The sequence below is a fragment of the Ranitomeya imitator genome, chromosome 2 (assembly GCF_032444005.1).
Source record: "Ranitomeya imitator isolate aRanImi1 chromosome 2, aRanImi1.pri, whole genome shotgun sequence".
Classification (NCBI taxonomy): domain Eukaryota; kingdom Metazoa; phylum Chordata; class Amphibia; order Anura; family Dendrobatidae; genus Ranitomeya; species Ranitomeya imitator.
Window position 1 is genome coordinate 752,705,741 of NC_091283.1, and position 24,320 is coordinate 752,730,060.

Consider the following 24,320-nt stretch of genomic DNA (forward strand, 5'->3'; position numbering starts at 1 on the left):
GCCTTTGACTTCATTTTCCACTTTGGTTTTGAGCATCGTTCCAACTCCAGACCTCCGTGGGATATTAGTTGTGATTAGTGTTGAGCGATACCGTCCGATACTTGAAAGTATCGGTATCGGATAGTATTGGCCGATACCCGAAAAGTATCGGATATCGCCGATACCGATATCCGATACCAATACAAGTCAATGGGACACCAAATATCGTAAGGTATCCTGATGGTTCCCAGGGTCTGAAGGAGAGGAAACTCTCCTTCAGGCCCTGGGATCCATATTAATGCGTAAAATAAAGAATTAAAATAAAAAATATTGATATATTCACCTCTCTGGCGGCCTCTGGACATCACCGCGGGTAACCGGCAGGCTTATTTGTTTAAAATGAGCGCGTTTAGGACCTGAGAATGACGTCGCGGCTTGTGATTGGTCGCGTGGCGGTCACATGAGTGGCACGCAACCAATCAGAAGCCGCGACGTCATTCTCAGGTCCTAAACGCGCTCATTTTAAACAAAGAAGCCTGCCGGTAACCAGCAGTGATGTCCAAGGGCCGCAGGAGAGGTGGATATATCAATATTTTTTATTTTAATTCTTTATTTTACACATCACTATGGATCCAATACCGATTCCCGATACCACAAAAGTATCGGAACTCGGTATCGGAATTTCGATACCGCAAGTATCGGCCGATACCCGATACTTGCGGTATCGGAATGCTCAACACTAGTTGTGATTTATGTCGATAATTTTTAGGTTTTATTGTTCTCAACACATTCCACTATGTAATGAATAAAGATTTGCAACTGGACTATTTCATTCAGTAATATCTAGGATGTGGGATTTTAGTGTTTCCTTTATTTTTTTGAGCAGTGTATATCCAGGGGTAGGTGGTTGATTATTTTATTGGCACTGTATAGAAAGGGGTAAGTGTGTTGCCTCACCAAAAGACTTTTCACTTTTCACTAAAAAAAACTAATAGCCTCAAACAACTATCTGTAGATGACATAGTACATCTGTTGTTATGTTAAAATTTAAGAGTGACTAACCTTTTTTTAAATTATCCTCTAGGCATTGAAAAGTTAGGATATTTTGTAACATACTTCATTACCCTATTTTTCTTCTTTCCTTTCACTTTGTTGCAGTGTTGTTTCAATGCCAAGTTAGTGCTCCTTTAGAAGTTGTTTTCATCTGCTGCTCAATAAAGATCCATACACTATATTGAAATGGTATGTATACAAGAATTCTGCTATCTGAGTACTGGAGGGAGATGAGGGGAGGGATAAGAAGCAAAGAGGCTCAGACAGAAAAAATGCCGTAGGCAGACAATGTGAACACAATGGTTGGATATTTTCAGAACTGCAGTTAAAATGTGTTTTAAAAGGAGGATGAACAGGGCATTGAAATAGGTAATGGATCTTGACTCTTCTATAAATATTAAAAGAGTACTGACATGAAACAAACCTAGCAGGTGAGGAATGTTCTCTTTTATGGATTTAGGGTAAATTAAATACATTCCAAATATCTGTAACTTTATAACGCCTAGAGGATAATAACTAATAAAAAAGGTTAATTTATCTTTAAGGATGCAACCAATTTCATTTGAGTAAGTAATTGTTGATCATTTTATCACTTGACAACTTTACACTGGGCCATAAACAAATGATTGTGTGAATGATTGTTATAACCTTGTGTAAAAAGTGCTTAAAACTTACTTTGGTCCAAGCTAAAAACAAATGAAAATTTACCCAAAAAGAATAATTTCACATTACGTTTTGTGTCCCCGTTGGGGCATACTTCCACGTCCCCTGCAAAAACAGGGTCTGGACTCATGCCCCAATGGGGCCAGTAGACTGTAATGGTGATGGCATAAAGAAAATGCTCTCTGCCATGCACTTTTTTCGGAAGTGTACGCCTACAGGAGGTGGACACCCAGATGCAGTCTACTATGTCTGAGTGTCTGGCTCCTGTAGGTGTAGACTCCCGAAAATGATGCATGACAGAGCACATGTTCGCTGTGCCGTCACCATTACAGTCTAGGCCCCATCGGTGCATATATCCTGGCCCCGTTTTGCGGGGGATTTCGGATGTATGCCCCGACACGGACACAGAGTGCAATGTGAAAGCACCCTTAGGAAAGTTAGATGGAGCTCCATGTACACTTTGCAAAATTGAAACTGAATTACAATTTTGCCTGCAAAGTTCTCAATGCCTCTCTCTGTTAGTATTATAAAAGTATAAAAATAAAATTCCCTTGGCAACAATGGTTACCAGAAAATACAAGAGTTATTTCAACATCAATTTTCATAAAAGGCAAAAAACAACACTTAACATTAATCCAGTGTTACATCAAACGCTAAATTTTGTCACAAGACACATCATTAAGTCAGTAGTATTTTGTGGTATAACTCCTTTATGTAGGGGTAAGGACAATTGTTACTATATATTTTGTATACCTCATTGTGTATGACATATTCTGGTAAAATTACAAGCAAATTCAAAGTTTTTAGAAATAATGATAATCAGAAAATATTCACTTCATGTTTGTGTTCCACTTGGTGCATACATCTGTTTACAATTTTAAACCAAAATTAACAGAATAACAATTAAAAAACAACCTACTAAGAATTTGACTATCTCTATGCATAAAATGCATGAATAATTTTTCCTGAAGAATGTAGACCCAAAGCTAAAAAGAGAAATATCTACACTGACCTTAAAATAAACTTAATGGCAAATAGGATTGTCCTTTCTGTATCTAAAACACATCCGTAACAAAGGCACCCCTATATTTTTATATATCAACATATTCAAAACCGTGGCATATAGAATTTTTAAAAATTCTTAAGAAAACTTCTGATTTTTCTTGTGATTACAATTTGAAATTCCAACTAATTGATGTCTATAAAACTGTAAAAGCAGTGGTATAATTTGAGGCCCCTGTAATACAGACCCCACCAACTAGGGCCATTTGTAACACTGGTGTCTTTCTATTTGGGCTTACATTATACCATTACATCTACATGCCTTATAGTTACGCTCCTTATGGACTATAATCAAGTTTGTGAGGTGCAGAGAGCTTTGCAAGGAATTTTATCTTGGTGACAGTCCTCATAACCAAAAACTGATGAAGGTTGTATGTATTTTTTTATGTTGAGAACATGAGAATGCATTGTCTGGGATGCAATACAGCTCAAACAGTTGCAAGCTTTCAGTATAACTGCACATTTTATTAGTCCACTTAGTAATTGCAAAAGGAAACCATATCACCGTATTGAGTCACCAGGTGGCCAGATCCATTCTTTGTTCCAGCTATAAGGCTTTTATAAACAATACAGTTACAGAAAAGTTAGTAAAAGTCTAATACTTCTTCTTTAGTTTAGTTTCTTTCTTGCGTGTCATGCCACCTCCGCTCCTCTCACGCTTCTCCTTCTTGACACAGAAGTATTTGGTTACGCTTTTTCTGCATTGCTCACATTTTACAGCACAGCACCAATGAAATTTGCAGTTACAGCTGGAGACCATATCTGCTCTTCTCTCCTCCACAATCAGACCACAGTCTGCACATAAGCGCTTGCAGCTTCTCTTTTCCCATTTGTTGAGCATTTTGCCTCTTTTCAGACATTCTCTGCCTTCGGTCCCAAGAAGACCCAGAGTTTTGTTCTCCAGACAGTAATCTGGAGAATCTTCCAAGTGAACGAGCTCTTTCTTCGAGATAGAACTGAAGGTTTCGGCTATGGCACCTCTGCTGGCGGCACTGTTACCAGCTCCCTGCAGCAGGTCCACCTTAAGAGCTTTGTGATATTTTTCTTTTAAGTAATAGCCCACCTCTCTAAATTCAGGAAGCTGAAGCCAGCAAGTTTGGGTAGTGCAACTTCCAGAGACCCCATGACATTTACATGTCCGCTTCATGGTGCTTTTCACTGCCTACGTAGGAAAGAAAAATACATGTCAACAACAAGGTTCCCAGAATATTAGCAAATGGAGAATTGACATCTGGTGGCTCTTAGTTTTGCAAAACTGGCTTAATTGTTAAAATTATTTACTTTCACCACATTCAAAATCCTCTCCAACCAAACATGTCTAACAATGCAATGAATATAATTGTAATAAAGTTAAAGTTTGAGACTATACATATACATTTTTATGAGAAGTGTATCATCTGCATTTCTTTAGTATACTATTATTACCTAAATATTTTACTTTATGGATAGTTGATTTTTTGGTTTGATTAAAGTTTCATGCTTATGAGCAAGCATTATGATACCCAGAGTGTTGATGACTACTTGTCAGAGGGCTTTGAGACTAGCGAACAACCATAATGTTCTATTAAACCTCTGTGAATCACGTATGTGTTTTATCCGTGATTTTCATGGATGGAACACATACCCATTAAAGTCTATGGTGCCATTTGCGTGTCCATATTATGTTTGCAGGCCACGTGTGCGCAAAAAAAAAAAATCACAAAGACGTCCATTTTTTATCCAAGTCACGGATCTGAATTACTTGTACAAGTCTATGGATCTGTGAAAATCACAAGCAGCATCTATGTACCATCTATGTTCTATTGATGATTAATGTTGCACTTTATATAAGGGCCTTAACTCATGGTCCCATTGTTTGTCACTTGCTGCTTAGTTAAAGAAAACTCCAACGACAAGAGTAAAAAATGAAGGTTATTATTGCAATGGTAAATATATAAAAACTCTATGTGAATGCCATAGACAACCATTATCATATATGCTTTTAATGCATAGAGAAAAGAGAGTTTTTGATCCAAATCAAAATTATATAATTCCAAAACAAATCAAGGTTGCTCAATAAATCCACATCTTACAGCTTTGTAAAGTTACAAACTGATGTTTATTAAACACCATATTTTTATTTACAACCATGAACATTATCAATCTACAAATATAGTCTAATCGAACTGTAAAAAGGGGAGAAAGCGGGCAGCAATATCAAACCATGGAAAGCGATGGGCAGTACAAGGAGCGCATACGGACATCCAGGTAAGACTATAGTTAAAGAGAAACGTCCTCTATTATCCACAAAAGTGCATAGTGCATAGAAAGCAGCAAGTTAAACTACCTGAGTGTCATAATACGCTACACAGAGCCCGGGCATGAAGGAAAGGAGACTAGGTTATAGCCAGCAGTATCCACATAGTAGCCACCCAAATGCCGGTAAAACGTGACGTGTTGCAAGCATCATTTAAGTAAAGACCCTCTCCAGACCCACTTACCCATGCTGCAGACCACCCAATATGCTGGTGCCCCGACGCGCGTTTCGCTGTTGCTTCGTCGGGGAGCTGCGAAACGCGTGTCGGGGCACCAGAGTATTGGGTGGTCTGCAGCATGGGTAAGTGGGTCTGGAGATGGTCTTTACTTAAATGATGCTTGCAACACGTCACATTTTACCGGCATTTGGGTGGCTACTATGTGGATACTGCTGGCTATAACCTAGTCTCCTTTCCTTCAAGCCCGGGACCTGTGTAGCGTATTATGACACTCAGGTAGTTTAACTTGCTGCTTTCTATGCACTATGCACTTTTGTGGATAATAGAGGACGTTTCTCTTTAACTATAGTCTTACCTGGATGTCCGTATGCGCTCCTTGTACTGCCCATCGCTTTCCATGGTTTGATATTGCTGCCCGCTTGCTCCCCTTTTTACAGTTTGATAAGACTATATTTGTAGATTGATAATGTTCATGGTTGTAAATAAAAATATGGTGTTTAATAAACATCAGTTTGTAACTTTACAAAGCTGTAAGATGTGGATTTATTGAGCAACCTTGATTTGTTTTGGAATTATATAATTTTGATTTGGATCAGAAACTCTCTTTTCTCCATGCATTAAAGGATATATCCTGGAGAGAAACCTTGGTCCCCCGTTGTAGGGGTTTTGGGAATATGTATTGTATTTCTCATTGGTTCCGATATGTTTTTATATCATATATGGTGGTTATGCGGTTCCTGGACCTTAACAAAGATAGCATTGCATATTGTTTTCACCACCAATCTGGAAGTACCTCATTAGATGAAGAGTCTGCTTGTCCCTCACTTGATCTCCATCGAGCCTAGTGAGCCCCTTGTATCATAGATTACTAACCAAAATGCTGACTACATGGTAAATAACGATTTAAATTCCTCTGAACTGCAGAACTTGCAGCCATTATTATAAACAGGGACAACTGACGAAGAAGGCAATAGGGCAGATTATAATGCAATCTCAACTATTCTGTGCTCTGGATGTTGTTGCCCGATCACAAATGGCACCTTGCTACATGGAGTGGGCAGCAGCCAATTAATCTCTCCATAGCAAAACGGCAACATGGACTTTTCTCATCTTCTACAATTGCTGCAATATGGTCAAAATTCTCCACCTGTTGATTAGTGGTCTCATTTATAACAATTGCAGACCAAGCAAGTTATTAAGATTTTTATCTACCTGAGGACATCTGCCAAACAGATATTGCGGCAGTCAGACACAATATGTTATATCTATTGCACAGAGAGCAAGTCATCTTGAAGATCACAATGCAGAGATCAATGCATATTATAATTATCTATAGTATGTAAACTGTAGTATGACTGTGATAAAATCAGAGACCTGCAATGCTACATTGAAATGTTTCTAATATAATCCTAGGCAATTTAGATCCACTGGATACAAACATAAAGATGGAAAGAGCACAGAGAGGTCTACGTACCAAAAACTTAGAAGGAAAGACTTTATTTGCTATGTCATATACTTTCTTTTAAAAGAAGAAATTATGATCAAAGTTCCCCAACTCCGCTAGATTGAATTCTAAGGTACTCTGTGAAGGATGACACCAGAGAGATCACGCAGAATCACTCTACTGCCACCACATGTGACAAACCTGCACCTCGTCACCCAGCCTGGCGTCACTATTACGTCAGCGAGATCACGCGATGTGGTCTCCTCAATTGCACCAACGTGATGTTCCGTACTCCATGGGGAAACGTCACAGTTTTACACACACCCCCCTCTCCACATGGGTCCAGGTAGGCATGGGGAGTAAGAGGATGTGGCCCATGCAGTCACTGATGTGGCACCTCACTCGCTCACAACCCTGACAGGCTGAGAGGCCCTTTCACTAGAACCAGTGAAACAGAGTGCTACCAGCCCGTTAGCACTGCTATTAGTTCCTCTTTAGATTTAAGCCCCGTCTGTTAACGATATTATATTGGGCTTGAAACCAGCCCCGGTAGCATGGGAAGATAAATCGAGAAACAGATGTGTGGATCAAGATAAAAGAGCAGCCCAAGGTTAAATTATATATTTAATTGCCTTAAGGGAACACTAGACAATACACTATATGCACAATGGTTACACATATACAATGGTTAGATACACAAATACAGAGAGTGCTAGGACAAAAGAGTTAAACAGAATACATGTCTATTACCGTGTGATGTTAGATTATGGGTGCACTGAATCACAGGGAACATAGGCTGCCATCTGTCTCCTTGGTCCCTTCTAAGCACCCTACTCAACACGGCCCCTAGTTCCAAGTCGATTAAATGCATGACAAAAAGAAGGACCAAATGGCTGTACACTAGCCTTTATCTTCTTTGGGTTACTCCCCTCCTGCTCTTCCAGCTGAACCTAAATTCCCTCCCCTTGCTTTTGCAGCTGCAAACTCAGAAACCTGTGAAAGATCATAACTCCTTTCTGGACGGTCTTAGGGTGGTGGTTCTGGTGCCATTGCATCCAGCTGAGCCCCTGCTACATGTTAAGCCTAAACAAAGCTTTGTTATCTGGTTTCTATTGTCTGTTCTATTTATCTCCATATTCTTGGGTGCTAGAATGGGTCAAGACCCAGCCGGGCGTTCGCCATGTTCTGGGGATCTTGGAAATATAACCAGTGTGTGGCCAGAATATACGGTAAGTCCATATTCTCCTTAAGAAATCATAGCTGAGTCAACAAAGCAGTTAGACCACATGATTTGGATCCATATGGCAAGCAAGGCCTTTTGATCTGGTCTGAGCCACCTCAAGCTATGAGATCTGTCACTCATAGCCTTTGAGGTTTGATGGCCTGGATGTCTTCCTGGAGCAGAACAATATTGTATCATACAATTAGGTTCTGTAGAAGGACGTAGATCTGGGTATTTATTATGATGGAATATAGGCTGAACTGGATGGACAAATGTCTTTTTTCGGCCTTACTAACTATGTTACTATGTTACTATGTTACCCCCTAGCTGAGCCAGCTGCACACTGACAAACTGAAAGGGGTCTTATAATCCCATGACCCATAGGATACAAATGATTGGCAAGAAATTATATCTCCAATAATCTTCACAGACCCAAAGTCAACTATATCAGGATTCAGCATCACTGATTCTCCAACCAAGCAGAGCCCTACATCCCCTCCTGGATCTAATATGTGATCAAGATATACCTTAGGCCCTCTTCGCACATCTTGCTGATTCCTACACTGCAGAAACCAGTACTGGGGAGATCTGTGGTCCGTATCCATGTGCCATCCGTGTGTACGTATGTGACATTCGTGTGGCATCCATGTGTCTGTATGCTGTCCGTATCCGTGTGTTATCACTGTTCTGTCAGTGTGATACTTATGGAATGAAATGCAGCATAGAAATTAAAGAGTTATAGATAGATAGATAGATAGATAGATAGATAGATAGATAGATAGATTGATTTTATTTAGCTCATGTGGCATGGTGATGTTTTGATGCATATGAAGTTTTTATTTTTTCAATAGATAGAAATATGTCAGTGTTATTTCTAATTAGTGCTTTGCATGCTTATTTTTACAGTATTTAGTTGTTTTTATTTTTTAAATAAATATATAAAAGAAATAGCGTTGGGTCCCCTTTAATTTTCATAACCAGCCAAGGGAAAGCTGATGGCTGTGGGCTGATGTTAATATTCTGGGAAGGGCCAATAGCCATAAAGATTCCCAGGCTATTAATATCAGCACACGGATGTTTGCTTAGCCTTTACTGGTTATTACAGGGGAGCACATGGGTGTCACACACGTACACACGGATGGCACACAGACACGGACCACAGACCTCACCAGTACTGGTTTTCCAGTACAGGAATCACAGAGAAAGTATGAAAGGGGGTGTGGAGACGCAGGGGAGTTAGTTGTTATCGTGGTCCGCTAACCGAAACCACATGGACCAGGGATCATCTTACCGAACGCCCGCTCTCCTTTTCCCATGGGCGTAATGCTACTCAGACAACACAGGGTGAGGGTAAAACAGTGTGAGCAGGAGCCGAGTGTCATGCTATTGTGTGCCGATCTTCTCCGTGTGAAGTCCGATGTTTTGCACACACCCATAGACTTGTATGGGTGTGTGCCCTCCGATATACGCTGCCAACTTGGCATGAGAAAATAAACGCTAAACAGCACTGCTCCACAGTATAACATTGGGGCGAGTGTTATTCGATGAAACATCAGAGATATACTTTGGCTATTTGCCAGTCTGAGCGAGTCCTAAAAATAAGAAAACAAAAGAAAAATAAATGTGTTTGGTATCATATCTAAAAAAAGGTTTGATTATTCCAAATATAAAATTATTTAAACCGTACCTTACATGCCCAAATTACCATTTTTATGCCCACCATATTTCCCCCCAAAAATACAATGAAAAGCAATCAAAATGTCATATTTACCACAAAATGATATAAATAAAAATGTCAGTATTCTGCAGCAGTGAATCTGTGGCCACATCAGTGACAAAATCGACACTACTGCCACTTCTGGATTGGCTGCAAACCCTGTAACAATCATCCTCCTTCACTCTGGGCAAGGCCGGTGTCAGCACCCGGGCAAGTACAATACTTACCTCTTCCCGTTCCTCCGCTGTGGCGTCCTCCACGTCCTCTGACTGTGACGTTTCAGGTCAGAGGGAGTGATGACGTCACGTCTGTGCGCCCTTAGCCTGAACAGTCACAGTTCAGAGAGCTGAAAGATGCTGATGCTGAGGAGTCCGGAGCAGAGTAGCAGCCAGTGAGAAGTGTATGATGTATGAGTATTTCATTTTTTTTAATGTTTGGAGCAATATATGGGGACCATCATATGTGGCCCATTATATATGGAGCATTATATGGGTCCCATCATACACTGAAGCATCATATATGGGGCCCATTATGTATGGAGCATTATAGGGGGCCCATCATACAATGGAGCATCATATATGGGGCCCATTATATATGGAGCATTATATGGGGCCTATCATACAATGGAGCATCATTTATGGGGCCCGTTATACATGGAGCATTATTTGGGGCCCATTATACACTGGAGCATCATATATGGGGCCCATTATATATGGAGCATTATATGGGGCCCATCATACACTGGAACATCATATATGGGACCCATCATATACTGTATGGAGCATTATATGGGGCCTATTCTGTATGGAGCATAATATGGGGCCCATTATATATGGAGCATTATATGGAGCCCATCATATACTGTATGGGGCATTATATTGGCCCTATTCTGTATGGAGCATTATATGGGGCCCATTCTGTATGGAGCAATATATATGGGGTCCATCATATACTGTATGGAGCATTATATGGGGCCCAATATATATGGAGCACTATAAGGAGCCCATCATATACTGGAGCATTACATGGTGCCCATTCTGTATGGAACATTATGTATGAATTTGTCATGCCCTCAGCTGCAGGCCTGGTCTTTGCTGCGTAGGGAGACTCTACAGACTGCTGAGCCCACCAATGTGACCCAGCTAGTAGAGCTCCTGGAATTTAACCGCCAACGTCAGATGCAGACCCGCTTGTTGGACTACATGACCTCCATAGATGATCGGTTAACTAAGGTACAGCATCCAACTGTTGTGCCCACCATGGGACCCTGTCCTTGTCTCTGCAAGCCTCTTCGTTACTATGGTGACCCCAAGTTGTGCAGAGGATTTTTCAACCAATGCTTGCTGCATTTTCATTTTTTGCTTCAGCATTTTCTGACTGACATGGCCAAGGTGGCTTTCCTTGCCTCTCATCTGGAGGGAGAGGCTTTAGCCTGGTTCAACCCCCTAATGGAGCAGAATGATCCCATGGAGCTTGACCGCGTAAAGGTGAAGAGTAATCAGCAGCAGGAGGAGGTTCCCACTAGGAATCCATATCGTTATGGTGGACGCTCCGCTCCCCGTCAATGCAGTGGAACTGAGAGGCTGGAAGAACTCTTCCACCTAGGACAGGTAAAGGAGTCCTCAATAGGTGAGAATGATTCCTCTCTCCCACTAATGATATCCATACAGGTGATCTTTGGGAAGGTGCGATTCTCCGAGACGGCCTATCTGGACTCTGGGTCTGGCGGAAATTTCATCCAGCAAACTGTGGCCAGGCGGTTCGGGATTCCAATCGTTCCACTGCAGCAGTCCAGATGCATTGTCTCCATAGATGGTAGACCCTTGAAAGATGCCATTCTCGGTATCACCGAAGAGGTGGAGCTTCTAATCAGAGCACTCCACAGGGAGAAAATTACCTTCTATGTGTTACCGAATCTTTCTCCGCCATTCTTACTAGGTCTTCCGTGGCTGCGCGTCCATGAACCTGTCCTGGATTAGCGGTCTGGAAATGTCCTTCATAGGGGTAAGTCTTGTCACGAACACTGCATCAAACCAGTCCTGCCTAGGTGTACCCCGAGGCCTCCTGCAGCTTTACCCAGGTTACCTTCTGCCTACTGGTCCTTCGCAGATGTATTCAACAAGAGAGAAGCTGAGACACTTCTGCCTCACAGGCCTTGCGATTGTCCCATCGATCTAATCCCTGGATCTACTCCGCCTCGAGGTAGAATCTACCCTTTCTCCCACTGAGACTCAAGCCATGTCCAATTACATCAAGAAGAATTTGGCTAGAAGGTTTATATAGAAGTCCTCCTCCCCAGCTGGAGCTGGGTTCTTCTTTGTCAGAAGAAAGATGTGTCTCTTCGCCCGTGCATCGACTACCGTGGTCTCAACCTAATAACGGTAAAGAACAGATACCTTCTTCCCTTAATTCAAAAGCTCTTTGATCGGCTTTGAGGTTCCAGGATTTTCACCAAGTTGGATCTCTGTGGGGCTTACAACCTCGTCAGGATACGATCTGGGGACGAGTGGAAAACCGCCTTCAACACGCAAGATGGTCACTACGAAAATCAGGGTCATGCCCTTCGGGTTAAGCAATGCACTCACCGTCTTCCAGGAATTTGTCAATGATGTATTCCGTGACCTGCTCTATGTTTGTGAGGTGGTGTATCTGGATGACATCCTGTTGTTTTCTCCTGACTTACCAACTCGCAGGAGGAACGTTTGTCTCGTTCTTCAAAGATTGAGGGAGAATCGTCTCTATGCGAAATTTGAGAAATGTCTGTTTGAACGGAGGTCTTACCCTTTCTTGGCTATATCATTTCCGATACAGGTCTTGAGATGGATCTAGAGAAGGTCTCCGCCGTGCTTAAGTGGCCCCGCACTGGGGGAATCAAGGCCATCCAGCGCTTCCTGGGATTCATCAACAACTATCGGCAATTCATCCCCAACTTCTCCTCTCTGGTAAGGCCACTCACCGCCCTGACTTGTAAAGGTGCCAAACCAAAGGATTGGACTCCTGAGGCTGAATCAGCTTTCATCTCCCTCAAACAAGCCTTTTCAACCGCCCCAGCTCTTCATAGGCCTATGATCAACAAACAGTTTTTCCTTTAAGTGGACGCTTCATCATCCGGAGCCAGAGCAGTCCTCACACAAAAACTGCCTACCGGTAAGATGGTGACCCGTGGTTTCTTCTCCAAGGCATTTTCACCCTGTGAACATAACTACTCAAAAGGGGATAGAGAGTTACTGGCATTAAGCTAGCCTTAGAAGAATGGCGATATCTGCTTGAAGGCGCAGTTCATCCAGTCATCATTCACACTTATCATAAGAATCTGTCCTATCTTCAGTCTGCTCAAAGACTCAATCCTCGCCAGGCTCGTTGATCATTATTCTTTGCTCGGTTCAATTTCTCTCTCCATTTCCATCCTGCAGAGATTATCAAAGCTGATGAGCTTTTCAGGTCCTTCTTGTCAGATGACCCTGAAGAGGAGCCTCAGCATATCATTGAACCATCCAAGATAATCACAGTGGCTCAAGTCATGCTGTCGCAGCTCCCTCCTAGTAAGACCCTTGTAACTTAAAGAGACAAGAAGCGAGTTCAACGCTGGGGTCATTCTTCTAAGCTTGCCGGACACGCCGGTTAAAAGAAGACATTACAACTAATATCTTGACACTACTGGTGGTCCACATTGCACCAAGATGTTCTGAACTTTGTTGCAGCCTGTCCCTCCTGTGCTTGCAATAAAACACCCAAGAAACTGCCAGTTGGTCGCCTCCTCCTGCTCCCGATTCCATCTGCTACCTGGCAACACATTGCCATGGACTTCATCACAGATCTGCCAGCATAATTCGGTTGTACAGTAATCTGGGTTGTTGTGGACCGGTTCTCCATGATGGGACATTTCACTCCATTGTCTGGTCTCCCTTCTGCTCCAAAACTCGCAGAACTCTTCATTCAGCATGTCCTTCGGCTTCACGGACTTCCACTCCATATTGTCTCCAAGAGAAGAGTTCAATTCATCTCCATGTTCTGGCGGTCCCTCTGTAAACTGTTGGATGTCGCCCTGGACTTCTCGGCCTATCACCCACAATCTAACGGCCAAGTGGAGAGAGTGAATCAAGTCCTCACCAACTATCTGCGACAATTCATGAATGGTCACCACAGTGACTGGGCCGACCTGCTGCCGTGGGCTGAGTTTTCCTACAATAATCATGCCGGTGACTCCTCCTCTAACTCCCAATTTTTCACTGTTTGTGGACAGCATTCTAGGATCCTGACTCCACTGCCTCTTGCTCCCGGCAATCCTGCAGCTGAGTCCCTGGCCAAGGACTTCACAAAGGTCCGGACTGAGACCAGGACCTCACTGGAGCAGGCATCGGTTTGAACCAAGGAACATGCGGATAAGAGACGTCTGGATCCGCCACCTTTCCAACCCGGAGATAAGGTATGGCTGTCTTCCAGGCACATCCGTCTTAAGGTCCCTTCTTATAAGCTGGCTCCTTGTTTCATCAGTCCCTTTGAAGTGCTCCACTGGATCAACAATGTGTGCTATCGTTTGAAATTGAATGCCTCCTTACGAATCCATAACTCCTTCCATGTATCCCTACTGAAGCCAGTTGTTCTCAGTCGCTTCACCCAGGATCCAGGTAATTTTCCATCTCCTGTCAGTTCCGAGGACGTCTATGAAGTGAAGGATATCCTGGCCATGAAGAAAAGAGGGGGCAGGTCGCTCTTTCTGGTTGACTGGAAAGGATATGGCCATGATTCTTCTTAGAAAGTTCCTGGCAGGTTTGAAGAAGGAGGGTGTAAGGGGGTACTGTCATGCCCTGTGCCACAGGCCTGGTCTCAGCTGCGCAGGGAGATTGGTGCCTATCACGCAGCCTTAATCACCCTGTCCATGGCTCCAGACGATCAGTGGCTCCTTTCTCTGCTAATAACCTGCATCCTCTTGGCATGTCTCCTGGAAATGCTCTTAGGAGCCGTGCCCCGCTTCCTGCACATACTTAAGACAGCAGGGCACCTGTTCTTTATTAGGGCTGTCTGTGCTATGATGCCCTGTACATAAATAGCATCCTTCCCTTAAGGGAGGTGCCTGGGCAACGTGTTCATTCTCTGGGATTGTTGCCTCAGCTTCAGGCCAGTGTCCACTGCTGAGACAGGCAGCTCTTCCTGTCTTAGCAGTGGAAACTGCAGACTCTCATACAGCATGCTGCCACACCGAAACATCTAATTTTTTCTGGAATTTCTTCACTCAATATAGAAGTTCTTTAACACAGCTATACGAGTGCCAAGTATTTCTACACACGTGGTCAAAATTATTGATACCCTTCATTTAATGGCAAAAAAACCAACAATGGTCGCAGAAAAAACTTGAATCTGACACAAAAGTAATAATAAATAAAAAATCTCTGAAAATGAACAAATGAAAGTCAGACATTGCTTTTCAACAATGCTTTCATAGAATATAAAAAAAATAAACTCATGAAATTGGCCTAGACAGAAATGATGGTACCCTTAACTTAATATTTTGTTGCACAAACTTTTGAGGTAATCACTACAATCAAACGATTCCTGTAACTGTCAATGAGACTTCTGCACCTCTCAACAGGTATTTTGGCCCAATCCTCAAGAGCAAACTGCTCCAGTTGACCCGTGTTTGAAGGTTGACTTTTCCAGACGGCATGTTTCAGCTCTTTCCAGAGATGCTCGATAGGATTTAGGTCATCGGGCAGTTCTGGCAAATGCCAGAAGGGCCGATGCCAGTAGTGGGCCACTGCATGCCGACTCACCCCCCACCAGCGCCGCCGCCTCCGCATTCAAATATATTACCTGTGTGAACAGGGTTCAGAGAGGAAAAATCCATGTGGACATGCTGAGTGGAACAGCTTTTGTGCAGATAGCCCAAGAGGAGTGGTGGCTATTTCCCTAGTCTTGTAGACACAAGAGAACAATTATAGAAAACGGGAAACACGCAGGTAATATACAGATGATCAGGTTTTTAAATACATCAGACAGGGATTGCATACATCAGTTAGGACTGCTCTGATATGGGTATACCTTGACGTTTGGTGGAGCAGCTTAGTATACATTTTTTGCAAAAAACGTATTAACCAAATACCCTGTTTTTTACATCTTTTTACTAGCACTTGCGGATTACTGTGATTTTTTGAAACTGAGTGTTTTTGGTTCTAGTATGCTCTTTTGCTATATGGGCTGTGCTGTCTACTGCTACGTCGGCTGTGCTGTATACTGCTACGTGGGCTGTGCTGTATACTACTACGTGGGCTGTGCTGTATACTACTGTGTGGGCTGTGCTGTATACTACTACGTGGGCTGTGTAATCTGCTATGCGGGTTGTGCTGTATGCTATGTGGGTTGTGCTATATACTATGCGGATTGTGCTATATACTATGTGGGTTGTGCTATATACTATGCGGGTTGTGCTATATACTATGCGGGTTGTGCTATATACTATGCGGGCTTTGCTATATACTAGGTGGGTTGTGCTATATACTATGTGGGCTTTGCTATATACTATGGGGGGTATATTCTATTCTATGGGGGAGGCTGTGTTATATTCTATGGGGCTGTGTTATATACTATTGTGGGGGTATATTATATTTTATGGGGGAGGCTGTGTTATATACTATTGGGGGGTATATTATATTCTATGGGGAGGCTGTGTTATATACTATGGGGGCTGCATTATATTCTGTGGGGGCTACATTATATATTATGGGGAGGTGGGCTGTATTATATTCTATGGGGGGCTGTTTTAGATTTCATTAGGGATGATTGCATCATACTCTTTAATGGGGCTGCATTATATTCTGTGAGAAGGTGGCCTGTATTATATTCTATTTGGGGCTGCATTATATTCTATGGGGGCTGTATTATATTTATATTCTTTGAGGGGTGATTTATACTTTATGAGGGGGCTGCATTAAACTATGAGGGGGCTGCATTATAATCTATGGGGTGGCTGCATTATACTCTGGGGTGGCTGCATTATATTCTGTAGGGTGGTGGCTGCATCTTACTATATGTGGGCTGCATTATACTGTATTGAGGACTATGGGGAATACGTTATACTATATGAAGAACTATGGGGTGCATTATACTATGGGAAGTGACTTGTACTACATGGATGACTATGGCGGTGCATTATACTATATGGAGCACTATGAGGAGTGTATTATGCTATATGGAGGACTTAGCAGTGTATTTTAATATATGGAGGACTATAGGGAGTGTATTATACTATATGGAGGACTGTGGTGCACATTATAATATATGGAGGACTATGGGGTGTATTTTACTAAACAAGTAAAATGCTGCATATTTAGATTGGTTTTGCTGGAACAAAAATCATTGTTCTCAGCAGCACATCGCCAGTGTAAACTGTAGATGTGTTGCTGATAACATGATACTGTATGGTGATCTGCCACTTCAGAGTAGTCCAATCCTTTCGCTTAGCCATTCTTGAGTGTTTTTAGCTGTGTGTTTTGGGTCATTATCCTGTTGCGATGACCTGCGACTGAGACCAAGCTTTCTGACACTGGGTGCACATTTCTCTCTAGAATCCCTTGATAGTCTTGAGATTTCATTGTACCCTGCACAGATTCTAGACACCCTGTGCCAGGTGCAGCAAAGCAGCCCCAGAACATAACAGAGTCTCTTCCATGTTTCACAGTAGGGACAGTGTTCTTTTCTTGATATGCTTCATTTTTCCATCTGTGAACATCGAGATGATGTGCCTTGCCAAAAAGTTAAATTTTTGCCTTATCTGTCTGTAACACCCCAGGTAACCTGCTGTTACAGTGATGTTGCCTTCCTTTTGGGGAGGGTGATATCATGCTTGGAGGCAAGGAGGATTCCCTTTACCACATAACGCACCTACATGCAACACATTCTGAATCCAGGCCAGAAAGGGGAGCTCTGAACCTGGATTCAGGGGAGCTTCCCCAGATATATGTATTCTGGTCTGGAGGAGGAGTTAGACAGTTGATCCAGGGAGTTGGAAGAGTGAGGAGAGAGAGCAGAGAGTGGAGCTGTGCAGCCAGGTGTGAGCTGCAGCTCCAGGAATGGAAGATAATCTGAAGGGTTGGAATGTTAGTGAGCATCTGAGGAAAGGAGCAAAGGAGAAGGAAAAGGTTTAGAGGGGAACTGTGATGAGGCAACCTCTGAGCCGAAGCGCAAGAATCGGGCACCGGGAGCCCGAGGCTGTGTTGTACCTCAAGTCGCATAGCCTGCACCCACACCCAAAGGTGAAGCAGTACACGAGGAGCCCGGGTTGTGAGAGAGACCCTATAAAAAGGCTCGCACTGCCCACCATACGGGTAGCTGTCCAAGGACAGAAGAGAGAGGACTTTGTTAGGGAGCCACAGGCAGCAAGGACCTCGCATACAAGCGCGAGCTGGAAGGCTTACGGACCTCACCTGGAAGAGGGATCCACCATTGCCTCCAGGCCAGCCGGACCACATCACCACCTGTTGCTGGTACCCTGGACTGTGGCTGACTACAACCAGTAAACCAGGTAAAGGGACTATAACAGTGTGTCCTCCATTTATTTCTGGCACCACTCTGGCCAAACACACTGGGAGACCTGTGGACCTTGCTTCACCTGTGGGAAGTGACACCATCTTTGCTGCAGCACCATCGCCCCCAGAGGACCCCTTTAAGCAGCGTCGATCACCACTGACTGAGAATGACAGGTGGCGTCACAAACTTTTATTATTTTCCTATCCCCTTTAAAGACTGTTTCCCTTTTATTTGGGTGCTCAGGGCCACGAACCAGGTCACCGACACCGTGACCTCTTCTTTAACAACGACTGGATCAGGTACCGAGTACCCCTAGGCCCTGGCGGGCGACCTAAGTCCATAGGAGATTCTCCCAGAATCTTTGTGGCTTGTCAACATGTTGTTTGGCAAATTCCAGTCTGGCTTTTTTATGATTTTTTTTTCAATAATGGTGTCTTCCTTGGTTGTCTCCTATGAAGTCCATTTTGGCTCATACATCGACGGATGGTACGATCTGACACTGATGTTCCTTCAGCTTGAAGTTCACCTTTAATCTGTTTAGAAGTTTTTCTGGGCTCTTTTGTAACCATTCGTATTATCCGTCTCTTTGACTCATTCTCAATTTTCCTTCTGTGGCTACGTACAAGGAAGTTGGCTACAGTCCCATGGATATTAAATTTCTGAATAATATGTGCAACTGTAGTCACAGGAACATCAAGCTGCTTGGAGGTGGTCTTATAACTTTTACCTTTAACATGTTTATCTATGATTTTCCTTCTAATTTCCTGAGACAACTCTTTCCTTTGCTTCCTCTGGTCTATTTTGAGTGTGATACACAACATGTTACTAAACAGCACAGCGAGTATCTGTAGCCCTATATACAGGCCCACTCACTGATTCCAAGATTGTAGACACACCTTGATTTTAACATATCCCTTTTGTCACATTATTTTCAGGGTTACCATCATTTCCGTCGAGACCTATGTCATGAGTTTTTTTTTATTTAAAAATCTGTGGAAGCATTGTTGAAAAGCAATGTCTGACTTTCATTTGTTCATTTACATTGATTTTATATTTATTATTACTTTTGTCAGATTCAAGTTATTTCTGTGGCCATTATGGGTTTTGCTGTCATTAAACGAGGGGTACCAACAATTTTGACCACGTGTGTACATCACATGTTCCTGTACGGTCAGACACAGCCATTACACAGTACACAGCAGGGGCACATTTATAAGATTATATCAGCACAGGAACATTTTATTCCAATTGTGGAACTTATTATTATTTCAAGATCTATTGATTAAAATCAACTTTTGTTCGTGGGAAAACCCATTTAAGCCTTCTGAATCCTAATCTTCAGCTCTTTACTAAACTGTTAGCTGATTTTCCTAGCTGACGGCTTCCCCATCTCATCCTTAATGAACAGGTCGGATTTGTTCTTTTTACAAAAGGAGGAATATAACACCAGGTGGATGGTGTTGGCCAAACTTTTTGACCTAGACACAAAAAAGGCCCTTGACTGCCTTAACAAGTCCAATGTACTTAAACAGTGGAACCCTCCCAATTCTAACTCCATCCCTAACCCCAACACACCCCTAACCCTAATTCCAACCCTAACCATAACTCTAACCACAACACTAACCCCAACACACTCTAACCCTATTCCCAACCCTAACCGTAACTCTAACCACTAACCTAACCCTAACGCACCCTTAACCCTAATCCCAACCCTAACCGTAATCCCAACCATAACCAAAACCCTAACCCTATCCCAACCCTAACTTAAGCCCAACCCTAACTTTAGCCCAACCCTAACCCTAGCTCCAACCCTAACATTAGCCTAATCCTAACTTTAGCCCAACCCTAACCCTAGCCCCAACCCTAACCCATGCCCCAACAATACCCTAGCCCAATCCTAACCCTACCCAAACCCTAACTTTAGCCCAACCCTATCTTTAGCCTAACTCTAACCCTAATGGAAAAATGGAAATAAATACATTTTTTTTATTTTAACCTACCTAAGTGTTGTGAATTCTGTGGCAGAGCTCCCTCCTGTGGTCACAAGTGGTACTTCGGCTGATTCTCTCTGGGAGCTTCCGTTTGTGGAGGAAACTGGTACTGCTGCTTCTGAGTTTCCTCCCTCAGGTGATCTGGTGAGGTCGTTAGGTGCTTCTCTACTTAACCCCACCTAATGCTTTGATTCATGCTTCCTGTCAATGTTCCAGTGTTGGACTTGTGTTTCTCTGGATTATACCTGTGGCCTGCGGCTCTGCATAGCTAAGTGCTTCTTTGCTATTTGTTGCTATTTTTTCTGTCTAGCTTGTCTATTTGTTTTGCTGGAAGCTCTGGGACGCAAAGGGTGTACCTCCGTGCCGTTAGTTCGGTACGGAGGGTCTTTTTGCCCCTTTGCGTGGTTTTCTTTAGGGTTTTGTGTAGACCGCAAAGTTATCTTTCCTATCCTCGTTCTGTCTAGAATATCGGGCCTCACTTTGCTGAATCTATTTCATCCCTACGTTTGTCTTTTCATCTTACTCACAGTCATTATATGTGGGGGGCTGCCTTTTCCTTTGGGGTATTTCTCTGAGGCAAGGTAGGCTTATTTTTTCTATCTTCAGGCTAGTTAGTTTCTCAGGCTGTGCCGAGTTGCATAGGTAGCGTTAGGCGCAATCCACGGCTGCCTCTAGTTGTGTTTGGAGAGGATCAGGGATTGCGGTCTGCAGAGTTCCCACGTCTCAGAGCTCGTTCTATTATTTTGGGTTATTGTCAGATCACTGTATGTGCTCTGACATCCATGTCCATTGTGATACTGAATTGCCTCTCATAACAGTACAGGAAGCCAAAAGTACTAATGATTCTCAATAGAGGGAAAAAAGAAGTTCTGAGACCATTTTTTTTTCTTGGCTTTGTGTTTTGTTTTTTTTTTCCCCTAGACATTTGGGTGGTTCAGTACACAGTTGTAGCGATGGACATTAGAAGTCTGTCTTCATTTGTGGATCAGCTCTCGGCAAGAGTACAAAAGATTCAAGACACTATTGATCAGAAATCTATGTTAGAACCAAGAATTCCTATTCCTGATTTGTTTTTTGGAGATAGAACTAAGTTTCTGAGTTTCAAAAACAATTGTAAGTTATTTCTGGCCTTGAAACCTCGTTCCTCTGGTGATCCAGTTCAACAGGTTTTGATTATTATTTCTTTTTTGCACGGCGACCCTCAGGACTGGGCATTTTCTCTTGCGCCAGGAGATCCTGCATTGAGTAATATCAATGCGTTTTTCCTGGCGCTCGGATTGCTGTACGATGAGCCTAATTCAGTGGATCAGGCAGAAAAGAATTTGCTGGCTCTTTGTCAGGGTCAGGATGAGATAGAGGTATATTGCCAGAAATTTAGAAAATGGTCAGTGCTCACTCAATGGAATGAATCTGCGCTGGCAGCTATGTTCAGAAAGGGTCTCTCTGAAGCCCTTAAGGATGTCATGGTGGGATTTTCTATGCCTGCTGGTTTGAATGAGTCTATGTCTTTGGCTATTCAGATCGGTCGACGCTTGCGTGAGCGTAAATCTGTGCACCATTTGGCGGTATTACCTGAGCTTAAACCTGAGCCTATGCAGTGCGATAGGACTTTGACCAGAGTTGAACGGCAAGAACACAGACGTCTGAATGGGCTGTGTTTCTACTGTGGTGATTCCACTCATGCCATCTCTGATTGTCCTAAGCGCACTAAGCGGTTCGCTAGGTCTGCCACCATTGGTACGGTACAGTCAAAATTTCTTCTGTCCGTTACCTTGATCTGCTCTTTGTCATCATATTCTGTCATGGCGTTTGTGGATTCAGGCGCTGCTCTGAATTTGATGGACTTGGAATATGCTAAGCGTTGTGGGTTTTTCTTGGAGCCCTTGCAGTGTCCTATTCCATTGAGAGGTATTGATGCTACGCCTTTGGCCAAGAATAAGCCTCAATACTGGACCCAGCTGACCATGTGCATGGCTCCTGCACATCAGGAGGATATTCGCTTTCTGGTGTTGCATAATCTGCATGATGTGGTCGTGTTGGGGTTGCCATGGCTACAAGCCCATAATCCAGTATTGGATTGGAAATCCATGTCGGTGTCCAGCTGGGGTTGTCAGGGGGTACATGGTGATGTTCCATTTTTGTCAATTTCGGCATCCACCCCTTCTGAGGTTCCAGAGTTCTTGTCTGATTACCGGGATGTATTTGATGAGCCCAAGTCCGATGCCCTACCTCCGCATAGGGATTGTGATTGTGCTATCAATTTGATTCCTGGTGGTAAATTCCCAAAAGGTCGACTGTTTAATTTATCCGTGCCTGAGCACACCGCTATGCGCAGTTATGTGAAGGAATCCCTGGAGAAGGGGCATATTCGCCCGTCATCGTCGCCATTAGGAGCAGGGTTCTTTTTTGTAGCCAAAAAGGATGGTTCGCTGAGACCTTGTATAGATTATCGCCTTCTTAATAAGATCATTGTTAAATTTCAGTACCCCTTGCCTTTGTTATCTGATTTGTTTGCTCGGATTAAGGGGGCTAGTTGGTTCACCAAGATTGATCTTCGTGGTGCGTATAATCTGGTGCGAATCAGGCGAGGCGATGAATGGAAAACTGCATTTAATACGCCCGAGGGTCATTTTGAGTATCTAGTGATGCCATTCGGACTTGCCAATGCTCCATCAGTGTTTCAGTCCTTTATGCATGACATCTTCCGAGAGTACCTGGATAAATTCCTGATTGTGTACTTGGATGACATTTTGATCTTCTCGGATGATTGGGAGTCTCATGTGAAACAGGTCAGAATGGTTTTTCAGGTCCTGCGTGCTAATTCTTTGTTTGTGAAGGGATCAAAGTGTCTCTTTGGTGTGCAGAAGGTTTCATTTTTGGGGTTCATCTTTTCCCCTTCTACTATCGAGATGGACCCTGTTAAGGTCCAAGCCATCCATGATTGGACTCAGCCGACATCTCTGAAAAGTCTGCAAAAGTTTCTGGGCTTTGCTAATTTTTATCGTCGCTTCATCTGCAATTTTTCTAGTATTGCCAAACCATTGACCGATTTGACCAAGAAGGGTGCTGATTTGGTCAATTGGTCTTCTGCTGCTGTGGAAGCTTTTCAAGAGTTGAAGCGTCGTTTTTCTTCTGCCCCTGTGTTGTGTCAACCTGATGTTTCTCTTCCGTTCCAGGTCGAGGTTGATGCTTCTGAGATTGGAGCAGGGGCTGTTTTGTCGCAGAGAGGTTCTGATTGTTCAGTGATGAAACCATGCGCTTTTTTTTCCAGGAAGTTTTCGCCTGCTGAGCGGAATTATGATGTGGGCAACCGAGAGTTGCTGGCCATGAAGTGGGCATTCGAGGAGTGGCGTCATTGGCTTGAAGGAGCTAAGCATCGCGTGGTGGTATTGACTGATCATAAGAACCTGACTTATCTCGAGTCTGCTAAGCGTTTGAATCCTAGACAGGCTCGTTGGTCGCTGTTTTTCGCCCGTTTTGACTTTGTGATTTCGTACCTTCCGGGCTCTAAAAATGTGAAGGCGGATGCTCTGTCTAGGAGTTTTGTGCCCGACTCTCCGGGTTTATCTGAGCCGGCGGGTATCCTCAAGGAAGGAGTAATTGTGTCTGCCATCTCCCCTGATTTGCGGCGGGTGCTGCAAAAATTTCAGGCTAATAAACCTGATCGTTGTCCAGTGGAGAAACTGTTTGTCCCGGATAGGTGGACAAATAAAGTGATCTCTGAGGTTCATTGTTCGGTGTTGGCTGGTCATCCTGGATTCTTTGGTACCAGAGAGTTAGTGGCTAGATCCTTTTGGTGGCCGTCTCTGTCGCGGGATGTGCGTTCTTTTGTGCAGTCCTGTGGGATTTGTGCTCGGGCTAAGCCCTGCTGTTCTCGTGCCAGTGGGTTGCTTTTGCCCTTGCCAGTCCCGAAGAGACCTTGGACACATATCTCTATGGATTTTATTTCAGATCTTCCCGTCTCTCAAAAGATGTCAGTCATTTGGGTGGTCTGTGATCGCTTTTCTAAGATGGTCCATCTGGTACCCTTGTCCAAGTTGCCTTCCTCCTCTGATTTGGTGCCATGGTTCTTCCAGCATGTGGTTTGTTTGCATGGCGTTCCAGAGAATATCGTTTCTGACAGAGGTTCCCAGTTTGTTTCGAGGTTTTGGCGCGCCTTTTGTGGTAGGATGGGCATTGACTTGTCTTTTTC

The 24,320-nt window shown here is 43.4% G+C and overlaps 1 protein-coding gene across 1 annotated transcript in view; it reads right to left on the reverse strand.

Annotated features, from left to right (window-relative positions):
• Window positions 1–2,493: 2,493 nt before the first annotated feature.
• The window catches only part of LOC138667746 (protein Wnt-8b-like), a 139,622-nt gene continuing 117,795 nt past the window's right edge, over window positions 2,494–24,320 (reverse strand). Inside the window, exon 7 of the mRNA XM_069755844.1 lies at window positions 2,494–3,919. Within this exon, the coding sequence (XP_069611945.1) occupies window positions 3,353–3,919 (567 nt within the window). The 3' untranslated portion in view covers window positions 2,494–3,352. The remainder of the gene's footprint in view (window positions 3,920–24,320) is intronic.